Source organism: Eumetopias jubatus, unplaced genomic scaffold (assembly GCF_037043125.1).
Source record: "Eumetopias jubatus isolate StellerSeaLion01/CBP00866 unplaced genomic scaffold, mEumJub1_p1.0 scaffold_10, whole genome shotgun sequence".
Lineage (NCBI taxonomy): Eukaryota > Metazoa > Chordata > Mammalia > Carnivora > Otariidae > Eumetopias > Eumetopias jubatus.
This window is the reverse complement of record NW_028274816.1, coordinates 79,140,800-79,154,853: the sequence shown is the minus strand read 5'-3', so window position 1 is coordinate 79,154,853 and position 14,054 is coordinate 79,140,800. Positions and strand designations below refer to the sequence as shown.

Sequence of the window (14,054 nt, the reverse complement as noted above, 5' to 3'; positions counted from 1 at the left end):
GCAGCAGGGCTGGGCAGTGGCTGGGCTGGGGCAGGGGCCAGGGCAGCAGGGGCAGGGGCCGGGGCAGCAGGGCTGGCCCTCCTCAGGCTGCAAGCAGGCAGCTGCAAGAGCAGGGACAGAGGCTTCAGACCCTCCCTGCCATGAGCCAGGCAGCCCAGCCTTGGGAAGCAACCCCCCCCCAATCCAGCCTCAGTCTCTCCATCGGGGCTGGTGGAGGCCAGACAGGAGAACCTAGAGCTGACCACTGCCCTGCCTGTTTCCAGAGGGACGCTCCCCTCAAGAAGCCCAGGTGGGACTCTTCCGTCTGCCTTCTCCGGGGGACCTGCACATGGAGCCTCTAGGGACCGAGGATGACTGCTGGGCTCCCCTGGGGCCTGCGGCCACTGAGGTGGTTGACAAAGACAGAAGCCTATACCAGTGAGCGGGGGATTCTGCTGTCCCAGGCTGGCCTCCTATCCTCACTCCTGCTCCGCACGGCTGCGCACGGCCGGCAGCACCACACCACGGCCCTGGGGCCCTTCCCCCTCCAAGCCCACAGGCAAAGGACGAGGCTGAGATCCTGAGTCAGTGCTTCTATTACGGAAAAGGAGGTTGTATTGTGAAAATTTTCAACCATGAACCAAAACGGGGTCCAAGGAACTTCCACGTACCCATCACCCAGGTTCAACAGCCGTCTTGCCAAATTTATTCCGTTTTCTCATCTTCTGTTTGGAGGGTGGGCAGGAGCAGAGGGAGAAGCAGACTCCCCGCTAAGCAGGGAGCCCGACACGGGGCTCGATCCCAGGACCTCGAGATCACGACCTGAGCCGAAGGCAGACGCTTAACGACTGAGCCACCCAGGCGCCCCTGTTACAGCATTTCAAATCCAGGATATCGGGTGATTTTACCCCTAAATATTTTGTGATGCATTTCAAAGGCGTTTTTCTTCAATAAGCATGATAACCATTGGCAGGTGTAACATTTACAACAAGTCTTTCCGATCAGCTCCGACCCAGTCCGTCTTCAGAGGTGCCCCCTTGTCCTGGTTTATTACTACCCACCACGTGCAGCCCCGGTCTCTGTGCTCATAATTGTGGTCTCGTCCACAGCACGTCGCCACACACCTCCTCTCAGCTGAGAGATGGTTTCCCTCCCGCCGCGCCCCTGCAGACGCTGCCCACCCACGACCCCGTACTCAGGGCCTGGGGAACCTCGGGAACGAGACCCCTGCAGAGTTGTTTTTATCCCCAAGGGTGTGTCATTAGCATTATTGTGTAGATGGATTAACTGCTGGCAAATAGGCCTTTAAAAAACAAGAACGCTTTCCTGTTTCATCATCATCATCATCATGATAGAAACATCACCGCCCCCAGGCTCACCTTAACCCGTCCTCGGGCGCCTGGTCCCTTAGCACTCACACCTCCGAGATGGGTGCGCCTTGCCTCCCCATTCACAGAGGAGGACACAGATCAGGGAAGCTCAGTGACGTGCCCAGGGGTCCATAGGCCGAGGGCGAAGGAGCCGGGACTCACCCAAGGCCTGCGGACTGCGACATCTGGGTCCGCGGTGCCCCGCACGGGGTCTGCTGAGTTGGCGTAGAGTAATTCTGTGTCCCCCCCTCCCTGTTCCCCTCCCCAGAGTTCGCTTGCCCGTGGCTGGCTCCTACCACTGGCCCAACATGGGTCTCCGTTCTGTGGTGCGAGGGCCCGTGACCATCGACGTTGAATTCTGCGCCTGGGACCAGCTCCCAAGCGGGATGGTCCCACAGCAGGCCTGGATGGTGGCGGGGCCTCTGTTTGACATCAAGGCCGAGCCGGGGGCCATGGTGGCTGTGTACCTCCCCCACTTCGTGGACCTCCGAGGTGAGCACGGGGGGAGGGGACAGAGGGGGCTTGGGAGGGGTGTCCTGGGGGAGGAGAGCGGGGCTTCCTCAGAGAGACGGGAGCGCTGTGCTCTGGGCGGCTCTATTTTTTTGAAGCATTTTTGTCTCCCAGCTTCATAATCCTTCTTGCCCAAATGACTCAGAAGTTTCCCTAAATAGAAAGCATTCTCCCCGCTAACTCTAATAACTGGCATCTACAAAGTGCTCTTTACCCAGATTCTGTCCCTCGTGGTCCCAGCAGGAAACAGGCCACGTGCTCGGAGGTGGTTTTTGAAAAGACAGGGCTATTTACAAAGTGAGGGGAAATTAACTAATGGGGGCTGTTGGGGGTCCCCAGGGACTAACACCCGAGGGGGAGCATGACTCTCCCCAAAGGCAGGGCGGAGACACCGGAGCCAGGAAGGAAGGCCTCCCAGGAGGATACGGAGTCATAAAGGGTAATGTACCTTTCCCGACCTCTCTCACCTCCAAAGACTTCCTCCCCACAAAGTCCCGACAACCATGAGCGCACAGTCAGAAATCTCCCACGCGGTGAACAGGGAACCACAAGCGAGAACCGGTGGAAACGGCGGATCCCAGAATCGGCCCCACAAAGACTTCAGATATTGAAACCATCAGACAGAGCACGTAAAATAACTGTGTTTCACGTGCTTAAAGAGAGAGTCCTTAAAATACACGCGAGAAGCACGGCGCCATTGCCAAGGGTAAAGCAAGCTCGGAAGCAAACTAAATTTCAGAAAATATTTAAAAACGTAAAAAATAAAGATTCGGTGACATGGAAGAGACCGTAAGAAAGCCCAACACACACGTCTAATCGGACAGGATGGAGAAGGTGCAGAGAAATGTTCGAAGAGAGACTTGCCAAGAAATTCCTCCAGTCGCCAGAAGATGTGACTTCGTTCTCAGGATGAAAAAAAATCCCAAGAATCGAAAAGCAGGAGACAGAGATGCCCAGGAAGGTGGGGCCGCCAGGCTGACCACTGATTTCCGAACGGCGGCTCTGGACGTGTGTTCCCTCCTAACAACTGTCCATCAAGAAATTGCAAACACAGAAAAATCATTTTTCAAGAGAAGAGTACAGTTGTTGAAATGTTTAAAGCTAAACCAAAACCTAGTGAGCTTTCAGCAAACAAATCCTCCCGGGAGGAAATTCTAAAGGACACGCCTCAGGCACAGGGAAGGGGTGGGGCGCGGCACGGACCGATCACAGAGATGCTAAGACACGTGTGGGTAAATCTAACAAAACGGGGCCCGCAGAACGTGACCATAATGTCTGGCGGTGGGGGTGGGATTTGAAAGAGGGAAAGAACGGAAATGCCAACAACATGGCAAATAAGTATTAAAGAATTCTAAGGTCTTTGTAAGGCGGCACCGGTGTTGCTCTCCGGGTTAAAATGGTCGGGAAGGAGGACTTAGCCACAAATACCATAGGCAGCAGGATGGGGGGCGCCAGGAGCAATGTGGTCGGCAGGGGCCACGGCTCTCTGCCGTGGGCCACGTGGCCGTGGCAGGTACACACCCAGCCAGTGCCGGGTGCCTGGGACCTGGTGTCTGCGGATTTAATGAGCAGGTCAGAAGAATCTGATGCCATGCCCCACGTCCCATCATGACTCAGACAGGGGTTTCATTTAATTATGATCGATGATTTGATGAACAGTTTGTGTTACAGCTGATACCGGGGGGTAAACCCTCTCAGGATGTGTAGGGTTGAGTTAGATCATGAAGGGGGGTGTGGTTTTCATGAACCATTTATCTATTGGCTGGTAGATTCGTTCATAGTGATGTCCCAATAGTTAAATATATTTAGGTAAAGGTGTGGATTTCCTTTAGACTTTAAGTACACACATTAAAATATTAGGATCATCAATCAAAGAACATACGTGTAAGAAGAATCACTGACAAACTAGTAGCAATAAAAGGATGGAAAGGAACATGAGAAGCAAAGAACTTGGCCAGTTCTGGGGATCTGGGGCGGCATGGATCATTCTCAAAAATGGTGGGAAAATGGGGGTTCTCCAGCATCACTGTGTTCAGGCAAATCGATCTGAGATGATTTTCTTCTCTCCTTGAAGTAAGCTACTTAGAGATGTCTGTGTGAGCCCCGTCAAAGAATTCGTTCACGGGTCCTGGATTTAATCCCGCTGCTGGGGTGGTAAGGCCTGGGCTGACCTCAGTGGCTTTTCTGATAGAATCCCTCCCTCAGGGCCCTTCTAGAAGGCAGGCAGTCCTCGTCCAAGTGATGAGATCAGTACAGACTGAAGCCTGAAGCCATGCACTCACCCTGGTCCAGACCGTCGTCTCGGAACGGTGGGGAGGAAAGGGGTCCCATGGAGCCCGTGATCCCCTGGACTGTGGTGGGCTGTCTGAATGCCGGGGCAAGTGAGCCCCAGCAAGGTGGGGAACTTGGAGAGCAGGGCAGGAGGAAGAACGCCCAGATGGGAGCATGACTCGAGGGTCCTTGATGGGAAGAGACTGGCATTAGTCAGGAGTCCTGGCTCTGTCCCTGGTTTCCTAGCAACTGTTGCTGAGCAGGTGGTTGCTAGGCAACGTGGGGCCATCCAGACAGTTGGGGGAGGTCCTCAGTCTGCGTGGGCACTGATCAGAACATCCATCGCAGGGCATTGTGAATCCTGAGAGCGGCCCCTTGGTCCATTACTTAGATTTTCTCGTCTATTAATTGCTTTGGTTGCTCGAAGAATAGTATAACAATGGTACGTGAAGTCTGGGAAAAGGAGAAAGCAATCACCCCAGGATCTCGCCATCCAAACAATGCAAAAAGGATCATCTTCACCTTCCCAGTGCTAGCCTTTCTCTGCAGGAATACATTCGCACTGTGTTGCCGTCCTAGCCCATGTGGTTTTAAACCTTGCCTTTCCGACTTTGATTTACGTCATCGCGAGGGCCCGTCAAGAGTCTTCAGAATACCTCTGCGTGAAGACTGCACAGGGTTCCACCCAGTGGGCGCACCATCACTGAATTCCCTCTCTCCTCCTGTTCCAACACTGAGTTTGCTTCCAACAATTTTTTTGCCATGATGAGCAATACTACAATAAACATCTTTTTGCAGAGAACTTCTCTTTGTTCTTAGATCCTTGTCTCTAAATCAATAGTTTAAGGGGCTAGAGGATCCTAGCAAAGGACGTGAATATCCGCGTGACTTTCTAGGTCTCGCCCTGTCGCTTCCCTCAGAGGTGGTACCCTCCGTGTTCTCAGCACTGACCACGTTCAAGTGGACCGATCTCACCTCACCTGCCACCGTACTATCCATTCCTTCGCTTGTTAATGGGGAGACATCTTGGAGAGAAAGGGTTGGCCCAAAGTCACACGCCCAGCACTAACGTTAGTTCTAGGTCAGGGGGCCTCACCCCCGTCCGGAACGTCAACACAGCCGGCTGTCTGTGGCGCGACTGAGTTCGGGAATGTCCTGTGCGTCTCCTGAGTCACTACCAGGTGCTCTTGAGCCAGCCCACCGGCTATATAGAGCGATTCTTACCTCTCCCAAACTCTTTGAGAGTGCGTTGTGTGGACAATCTATGGTGGACGGGAAAGAGAAAAGTACTTGGAAGGGCGCCTGGGTGGCTCAGTCGTTAAGCGTCTGCCTTCGGCACAGGTCATGATCCCGGGGTCCTGGGGTCGAGTCCAGCATCGGGCTCCCTGCTCAGCAGGAGTCTGCTTCTCCTTCTGCCTCTGCCTCTCCCCTGCTCATGCTCTCTCTCTTTGTTTCTCTCAAATAAATAAATAAAAGCTTTTAAAAAAAGAAAGAAAAGAAAAAGAGAAGTACTTGGAAAGCCCTGGTCTGAAGGAGAGGACCTTTGGGAGTAGCTGGGCAAGGAATCATTGGCACCAAGACCCGGCCCTGGGGCTGTCTTTGGCTGGTCTCAGAAATATTCAAGGTGACGCATCACACAGTAGAACTGTTTCTGTGGCAGGGTTTGGGGCCAGGGCCCCACACCCCACATGGTCCTCGGGTTCCTGGCGCTCGCGGTCACGTGCAGGGAAGGAAAGGACAGATTCGGGCTCTGGCCCGGAAGCCCACCGACTCCATCCTCACTTCCTGGCCAGGCCTGAGCAGAGGCCTGGGGGCTCCCTGTCCTCCAACATCCCTGCTGGCTGGGTGGTCCACGCACGAAGGCTCTCGTGAGCTGCTGGGAGCGCAAGGGCTCAAGAAGAGACACAGGACCTACTTGTTGAAAGAGTCTTGGTCACTACCTACCCCTCGCTGGGCGCTTAGAGAAGCTGCGAGTCAGAGTCCTGTCTAGGGTGAGAAAGCCCAGCGCGGAGAGTTAGTAACCACGTGGGCTCCCACAGTGGACATCAAGGGCCAGGCAGGGTGTGAGTGGGGCCAGCATCATGGGTCACTTGCACATGCCCCCCCACTTGGGGCTCCATGCTTGGTCACTGGCTTGAAATCCTTAGTAATTTTGTCTTTGTGTTTTGGGAGTGAAGTGCTTGGGACAACGGAGCGGGAGCAAGGGAGGAAGTGCGGGGTGGGGAAGCAGGGAGGCTTAGAGCCTCAGCTCACATGGGGTCTTGCATCCCCTAGATGGGTTCTTGGCCACCCGCTCCCCTGTCCCCATACAGCCTGGGCTTCTCTGCGCCTGCTCAGCAACCCCACTGCCCTCCACCATGAGCGGGGGGGCGGGGGGGGCACAGCACCTGTGCAGTCCTAGAGCAGGGCATGGCACGGGGTCTGAGCCTTAGGGGAAAGCGCCCTGCTACATTCAGTGGGTGACAGCCCTCCCCCACTCCTGGCCCAAGGACATTCCCTTGCGGGGGGGGGGGGGGTGGCGGGCACAATACACTGTGAGATTTTCTGTCTTCTGCGGGCTGTGGAGGGGGGAGCCCATGAGGAGAAGAGATGCCTGGTTTGGTTTCCCAGTTCCCAGCCAGCTGGGCCCGCAGGAGGGAGAATCCACAGTCGGCTCAGACACACTCACGGTTCCCAGGATGACAAACAGCAGGGTTCCTGGAAGGCCCCCTCCCCCGCTCCCCTCCCCCACCCTGCGTTCTTCCCCACCATATGCTCCTCCCATCCTGAGCCCCCCCCACAAAACCCCTTTCCCCACCACCCCACACTCATCACCACCCTGCAACCCCCACCCCCCCAACCTCCATCCAGGGCTCCCGCCCACCCCATGCTCCCTCCATCCTGAGCACCCCCCAAGCACCCCAACCCCACCCCCCTACCCCCAGCTCCCCAGCCATCCTGGGCTCCCCCCTCCTCTACCCTGTACTCTCCCCCACCCTACATCCCCCCTACCTCTGCATCCCCCCACACCCACACACACACTCAACCACCAAAGCTTGTTTCCTCAGGTGGGTACGAGCATCGTGAGCTCAAAGTGATCTTGAGTTTTGCCTCTTGCTTTGTGTGCAGATTCTAAAGAACAGTCCTGTCTGTCTGCAGGATGTGGCCCCAGGGAAAGGCTGTGGCAGGACCTGGTGTGAGAGGTGGGTGGGAGGCAGGCGGGCTCCTGGCTGGAACCCAGAGGCAGACCCTGGACAAGTTCCTTCACCCCTTGAGCCTCAGTTTACCCATTTCTACACTGGAGAAAATACTGGTGCATGACTCATAGGGTCATAAAAACCAAGTGCACCATCTCTGCAGAAAGGCCCAGAGCTGTTCCTAGTTGCTGTTAGTATTGGTATTGGGACCTGTGTCCTGGGACTCCTCATGGGGCATGGGGCATCCTCAACATGGGCATATGACCTTTGGCAGGACAGACTCAGATCCCTGATCTGTGTACCCTTTTTCCACAGGCAGGTCCCCCTAAATGGATGAAGGAGACCCACCATCTCAGCCCAGGAGCAGGGATTCTGGGAAGAGGCGGGCTCTCTCACCTCGGAGAGGGGTGGGTGTTCTGGGCCCATCCCAGAAGCAGGAGGGAAGGGCAGCCTTTTGTCCATGTGGGTCCTTTGGTGGATTTGGGCTCTGGGATCCGGGATCCTAAGGGTTTTCCTGGAACCTTCTGGCACGAAGCAGAGAGTGAGGCTGCAGCTTGGAACCTTCTGGTATCTGCCTTTTCAGGGCTCCCTGGCCTGGGACAGACTTCGCTCTCTCATCACCAGGGACAGCCAGAGCCTCTGCGAACGTGAGCCCACCCAGCTGGCCGAGCTCTCCCAACTCTGAGAGATGGAGCCCCCAGGAATCCCCTGGGCTGGGACCAGAGGTGCTTTGCACTGTGGGCTTTTCTGTACAGGTGAACCAGGTGGCACACAGCAAGGCGTCCTAGGGGGACCCTGTCTTTGATGTTCAGCCTCACACCTTCTTAATAGGCAATGGACCCCTGCACAGGCATTTCCGGTACCTCCACTCCCCCCTACCCCTGCCCCCCACTCCCCGGAAGTCCTTGCAGGGCCTGGTCCCCAAGCGTCCCTCCTGCTCCTGAGCCTTTCCCCAATAACGAAGGGGCTTCGAAGCAATAAATCCAGTTGGAAGGAGGTGGGTGGGGGGACTTGGAGCTGTTTGTGTAACATAACGCTTTAAATAAAACTGAGAAAACACCTATTGCCCATATCAAAGAGCGGGGAGCTGGTAGAGTTCATGGGGGAGTTAAAATCCCCCCTGATTCCCCTGGAACTCACCACGGTCTTCAGGAAGAGAGATGTTTGCAAAGAGCTATACAGCTTGGCTTAAGAGCTCGTTCACATACGTTTTCCAGGCATTGCCTAAATTCCAGGCATTTCCTCATCTGACTTGTTGATTTTTGTCATGTCTGTGAACCATCCAAACAGTTTCATTACTTAATTTTTTTTTAAGATTTTATTTTTAAGTCATCGCTACACATAACGTGGAGCTCAGACTCACAACCCCGGGATCAGGAGTGGCGTGCTCCACAGACTGAGCCAGCCAGGCGCCCCGTGCAATTTTTTTTCTTTAACTGTAACTCACTTGAAAATTTTTAGACTCGTCCTAAACAGTAATATCTGTGAAATCTTCCATTTGGCGTCCTGCTTATATTTTTCTCTAAAAGACAACCATCAGGGGTTGGTGGTCCTCGGGATGCTCTGCGAGGCCTCGTCTCTTCCTACTCTTCTGGGCAATTTTATCTATGCCTGAGGCTTCACCCATCCCCTCCATGCCAGTAATCCCCAAATCTGGATTGCCAGCTTGCACCTTGCACCTGAGGATGCTTTTGGCAAAGGGACGTTTCCCCCCATTTCTCCCATAAGGACCCCAGAGCCAACCCGGCTGCACGGTAACTCATCATCTTCCTCTACATCTACTGGGGAAAGTTCAGTGCCCCCCACCTCTTCGCCACCCCTCCCATCAGTTATCAGCAAAGTCCCATTTTAGCTCCGAAATGTCCTTTGACTCTGTCCTCTTTTCTTCACCCCCTCTGCCACTTCAACCTCTTTTCACCTCTAACCTGGTCCTAATGCAATGAAGTCCTCATCGCGGCCATTCTGCCCCCAACCCTCCACCTGATGTCCAGCATCCAAACCATGGCCAGAGTGAGCTTTCCAAAATGCCACTCGGTTAAATCTTCCAATGGATTTCTAGTGCCTCTCCATGAAGTCTAACCTCCTTTCTGGCTACATATCCGACCCCTCTCCATCTCACGCACCATATTCAAGCACCACGCCTTGCAGACACCCCTCAGTGAATGGCAGCGTGGGTAAAAGCGTGAGCCCCAGAATCCTAGCTCTGCAACTCACTAGCCACATAACCATAGAGAAGTGGCTTAACTCTCTTTTTCTCTATAGCAGCTTGCAAAAAGTGGTCCCTAATGCTGCCCCTCACTTTGCAGTGTGGCTTTGCACAGACTTTGAACCTGGATCTGGCCATGTGATTTGCTTTGGCCAGTGGGACAGCAAGTATAGTACAAGCAGAGACTGGAACAGTCACTGTGCTCTATAGGGTTCCCTGTTTCTGTATTTGGAACCCTGAGACCACCACATGCATAAGCTCAAGCTAGCCTGCTGGAGAACTAAGTCACCTGACCGACGGCTTGCCCACCTCCGGACATGGGCGTGAGGTCATCCTGGATCATCCAGCCTCAGCCGACCTGCCAGACAAATGACAAAATCCAGTAGAGATCAGCCAAATCAACTCAAACCAGGAGAACCCAACCGACCCACAGAATTGCAAAGAAAATCCATGGTTTTTGTTTTGTTTTGTTTTGCCCATCTGGTATCTGAGAAATGATAACTCAGGTTTCTTTTTAAAAAACAATGGCCTTTTGAAGTATAATTCACACGTCATGAGAGTCATCCATGTTAAGTGGACACATTGATGAATTTTAGAAAAATTAAAGAGCTGCTCAACCATTACCACCACTGGGGTTGAGAACATGTCTATCCCTCTAAAAAGTTGCCCTGAGCCTGTCTGCAGTTCCTCGCCTCCCCACCTCCCTCTCCAGCCCCGGCAATCATCCGTCTGCGTTCTGTCTCTGTAAATAAATGTGTCTCTTCTGGATATTTCCTGTAAGTGGGATCATACAGTCTGTGGTCCTGTGCACCTGGCTTTTCTCCACTTAACGGAACGTTGTGAGGTTCACCCACATCCAGCTCACTTCTTTTTATTGTGAAATATTATCCCATTGCACAAATAAGCCACATTTTGATTATTCGTTTAACATTCGAAGAACATTTGCATTGTTTCCAGTCTGGCACTATTACCAATAACCCTGCTATGGACATCCATGGACGAGTCCCTGTTTTCATATGAAAGCCCGTCTTCGTTTCTCGTGGGTAGATGCCTGGGAGTGGAATTCCTGATATGGCAGGTGTGTGTTGAACTTTTTATGAAACTGCCGAACTGTTTTTCCAAAGCCACCGCGCCTTTTTACATTCCCAGCGGCAGTGTTGGAGGGTTGCCCCTTCTCCACCTGCTAGCGGACTGGAAGCTCCGGGAGCTGGGTGGGGGCGGTAGGCTGTGAGGTGCGAGTCTGTGGCTGCCAACCGCCATTCACCCCTCGAATTACTCATTCAACAAATACTATATCTGAGCACCTGCCACTATGTAGGCTCTGGCCCTGCAAGAAATCCCTGGCAACACCGAGAGATGGAAGGAGACACACAGCATCCTGGTGACATTGCTTCTGTACCCTCGTCCTGGTTTCCCCCAGGGCCTTTCCCTTACAGGAGGCCATGAGTTCCTTGATGACAGCCTGAGTTGGATCTGCTGCAACTGGCGGGGCCTGCCAGATTCCCTGGGACCCCAAAAGTCCTAGTGGCTGCTCTCCCCACATTCCACAGGGGAACACCAACGGCCTTGCAACCTCGGTGCCCCAAGTCTGTGGCGGTACCAGTGGAAGCCAGAGAAAGGCCTGGGGGGTGCGGGGGGGGTGCTGAGTAGGGGGGCGGGGGAAAAGTACCTGTTCCTACTCAAACGTGAGCCGCCCACGGGGCTGGGGTCCTGGGTTGGGGGCGAGGAGCACGAGGGGAAAGCCCAGATACCAATGTAGCCGTAAGGAGAGGGTAAAAGGAAGAAGGAAGGAAAGGCACCATCCATCTCTGGGCCTTTGGATAGTGGTGGGAGCACTTGTTCTGTTCCTGTTCTTGCCGACGGGGCTTTCTCACTGTCAAGTTTTCTGCAAAGATTATGTATTTGTTTTTTCATGTATTAAATTGTAGATGAAAAAAAAAAACAAAAACAGAAAGACCCATAATAAATATTTCTTTTAAAAAGACAAAAGCGTCCCCGGTGCAGCTCCGCGCGCAGCTGGGGTCCTGGCCGGCGCCGAGCCCCCTCCTGGCGCCCGGGGTCGCCGCCCGCAGCTCGCACCCCAGGCCCTGCGCCCCGCGCCGGGTTGCCATGGGAACAGGCGGCGGGCCGGAGCGCGGGTCCCGGGAGGGGGCGGGGCGCGGGGAGGAGCCGGGGGAGGCGCGCGGCCGAGCGGTCCCCGCCCCTCCGCGGGCAGAGCCGCCGCGCAGCCCGGCCGCCGCCCACCGCGTTCCCGCCCGCGACCCCGCGAGCTCCTCGCCCATGGCGGCCCCGCTCTTCCCGCGCCAGCCCTGGGCCCCCGCGCCCACCCGCTCGGATCCCGCCGACGACTACGGGGGCCTGTTCGACGAGCCCCCCCCGGAAGAGCCCCCCGCGGCCCGCGCACCCAGGGCGGCGGCGGCGGCTGGCAGGAGGGCCGGTCGGCGCGCGGGCGGGAGGGCGCAGGGGGCCCGCGCCGGGCAGCCCCCCAAGGCCGCGGTGCGCCCCCAGCCCGAGGAGGAGGAGCCCCCCCGGGACGAGGGCTGCTACCTCGACCATTTCCCACACCTCTCCATCTTTATCTACGCGGCCATCGCCTTCTCCATCACCTCCTGCATCTTCACCTACATCCACCTGCAGCTGGCCTGAGCGGCCGGGGTCGGGGCCGCGGGGCCCCGGGGGGCGGGAAGGGAAACCAGGGGCTCGGCGTGGCGTGTGCGGGAGACGCGCTGCACCCCCTTCATCTAGCTTCTGATGCTTGCTCTTTTGTCCTGTGCTTGTCACTACCTTTGTGTCCCTGCTCATCTGGAGACATGTCCGGAGCTGCTGCCAGAAAAGAAATAAGGGTCTGCTTGCCCCTGAGATTAGGGGAGGGGGCGGTCATCCCCCGGCGTTTAGAGGAGCGGGGTGCGGCTCACGATTAAGATCGTGTCCCCGGACCCTACACCTCATCAGGTGGGAGCGCGCGCGGCGAGCCCAACCTTGGGTTCCTTAAGGGACGAGCTTCCGGAGAGGGCCCCGCGGGGACGGAGGGTCGGCGCCCTGGGCCAGCCGGGCCGGAGCGCTGTGATGCTGCATCGCCCCCCGGAGCACCAGCCACGCCCCCCGGAGCTGGCGGACCTGAGCGCCCCGCGGGCGCCGCCGGAGCGCGGGACACGGTGAGTGGCGATCGTCGGGGTGGCGCGCCACCGCGTCCCCAGGGGCTTGAGCTGACCCGGACTGTGCGTTGTTCCTGCCTTAGGCTTTGCGGCCGCTACCGGGCCGAGACCCACAGCCGGAGGGGCTGTCCTGGCAGGAGGCCACGCTGTCGTCGCGTCCTGGACGGCGTGGGACGCGCGGCTGCAGACCTCCCGGGACGCGGGCCCCTCGCTCGCGCGCTGCGCAGGATGAGATTCGGGGGCCCCGGCTGGGCTGGGGTGCGCGGGAGGGCTCTCTCTGCGTCTCTGGCGGCCTCGTGCGGGCTCTGAGCGCTGCCGCAGCAATGGGACCCAAGACCAGGGCGTGGGGTATTTGTCATTAGCAAGAATTCCATCGGGGTTGTCATCTCAGACCCAGAGCCCTAACACTGAAACCCACCTATACCTTGCGGGTTACTCACCCACCTGCCATCTCTTTTTTTACTCATGAATGTTAAATGTCATCAACTCAGCGCTCTGCTATGTTATCTGGAAATGTCTGTCTTACCTCTGATGAAATAAATCCCTTTTTCAGTCCCATGTATACTGAGTTCTCACTTAATGTAGAACCAAGCAGTGGGCCCTCCAAGCTTCCCAGTCTGCTCGGTTTCACCCCATAATCCTTAGAGCATCCCTGCCATTCCTCCCAAACAGGTGTGTCCTATGACCAGCGTTCCCAGGTGCAGCTTCTCCCTCCACTAAATAGCCCTGCCTGCCTCTCTATGGCATCTTTCTCCATATCGGGTTCCCAGGAATGTTCTGGGAACGTTCTGTTCCCCTCACTGCAGGTCCGTGACTGTCCCCTGTGGCTTCACCTGCTGCCTCCCAGATTCAGTCCCCACCTGCTTCCATTATCAAGACACTTCTGCCCCAGTACGGTCCCCCCCCCCCACTAAGCTCTAGAATCTGCCCCCCCACCCCGATTTACCCAGCTTCTGTCTTTATAAGCTCAGCATATTCCAATATCAGAGTTTTATCGCTTCCCAGTTCTGTGTTCCCGTGATCCCGCGTCACCGCAGGGTTTAGCATCTTGCCCCTCTGCATTTCATTGCCATGCTGCAAATTCAATACCCACTGTTCCCTGACTGCCTGTGCCGTACACCCATGACTTATTACAATAACGCCACCCCCCAATAATTGGTGGCACAATTCCCCAAAATTAAGCCTCCAAGGTACCTGCGATAGGTACCTCTCACTGGTTTTCCAGCCTTCGGTCTTGGATATTGCATATCCTACCGACTTTTAACATTGACTAACCACTGAGTTCCAATACATAGCTCCGTGTTCTCCAGACAGCCCCACTGTTTTGCATTCGTACATCTCCTAGAACCCCTCATTAGACAGTCCTCCAGGGACTACTCAGGATATG

General features: G+C 55.7%; 3 protein-coding genes across 3 annotated transcripts in view; all 3 read left to right on the top strand.

Moving 5' to 3' along the window:
• NLRP1 (NLR family pyrin domain containing 1) overlaps nt 1-7,991 on the top strand; it is a 43,475-nt gene extending 35,484 nt beyond the window's left edge. The window contains 4 exon segments of the mRNA XM_088027046.1: nt 264-417; nt 1,618-1,841; nt 5,051-5,118; nt 7,890-7,991. Coding sequence (XP_087883172.1) covers nt 264-417; nt 1,618-1,841; nt 5,051-5,118; nt 7,890-7,991 — 548 coding nt within the window.
• Nucleotides 7,992-11,792: 3,801 nt separating this feature from the next.
• SMIM48 (small integral membrane protein 48) lies at nt 11,793-12,251 on the top strand. The gene has a single exon (XM_088027250.1). It carries the CDS (start codon nt 11,793-11,795, stop codon nt 12,156-12,158), a length of 366 nt encoding a protein of 121 aa, XP_087883376.1. The 3' UTR covers nt 12,159-12,251.
• An 8-nt stretch (nt 12,252-12,259) lies between these two features.
• Nucleotides 12,260-13,204, top strand: LOC114225296 (small integral membrane protein 48). The gene is made up of 2 exons (XM_028124853.2): nt 12,260-12,667; nt 12,751-13,204. The coding sequence occupies exons 1-2, from the start codon at nt 12,579-12,581 to the stop codon at nt 12,974-12,976; spliced, it is 315 nt and encodes a 104-aa protein (XP_027980654.2). The 5' UTR covers nt 12,260-12,578; the 3' UTR covers nt 12,977-13,204.
• The last annotated feature ends 850 nt before the right edge of the window (nt 13,205-14,054 follow it).

Coding starts and splice junctions, on each gene's coding strand:
- SMIM48 (XM_088027250.1), top strand. CDS start 11,793: ATGGCGGCCCCGCTCTTCCCGCGCCAGCCCTGGGCCCCCGCGCCCACC.
- LOC114225296 (XM_028124853.2), top strand. CDS start 12,579: ATGCTGCATCGCCCCCCGGAGCACCAGCCACGCCCCCCGGAGCTGGCG. Junction 12,668..12,750: donor CCGCCGGAGCGCGGGACACG/GTGAGTGGCGAT, acceptor TTCCTGCCTTAG/GCTTTGCGGCCGCTACCGGG.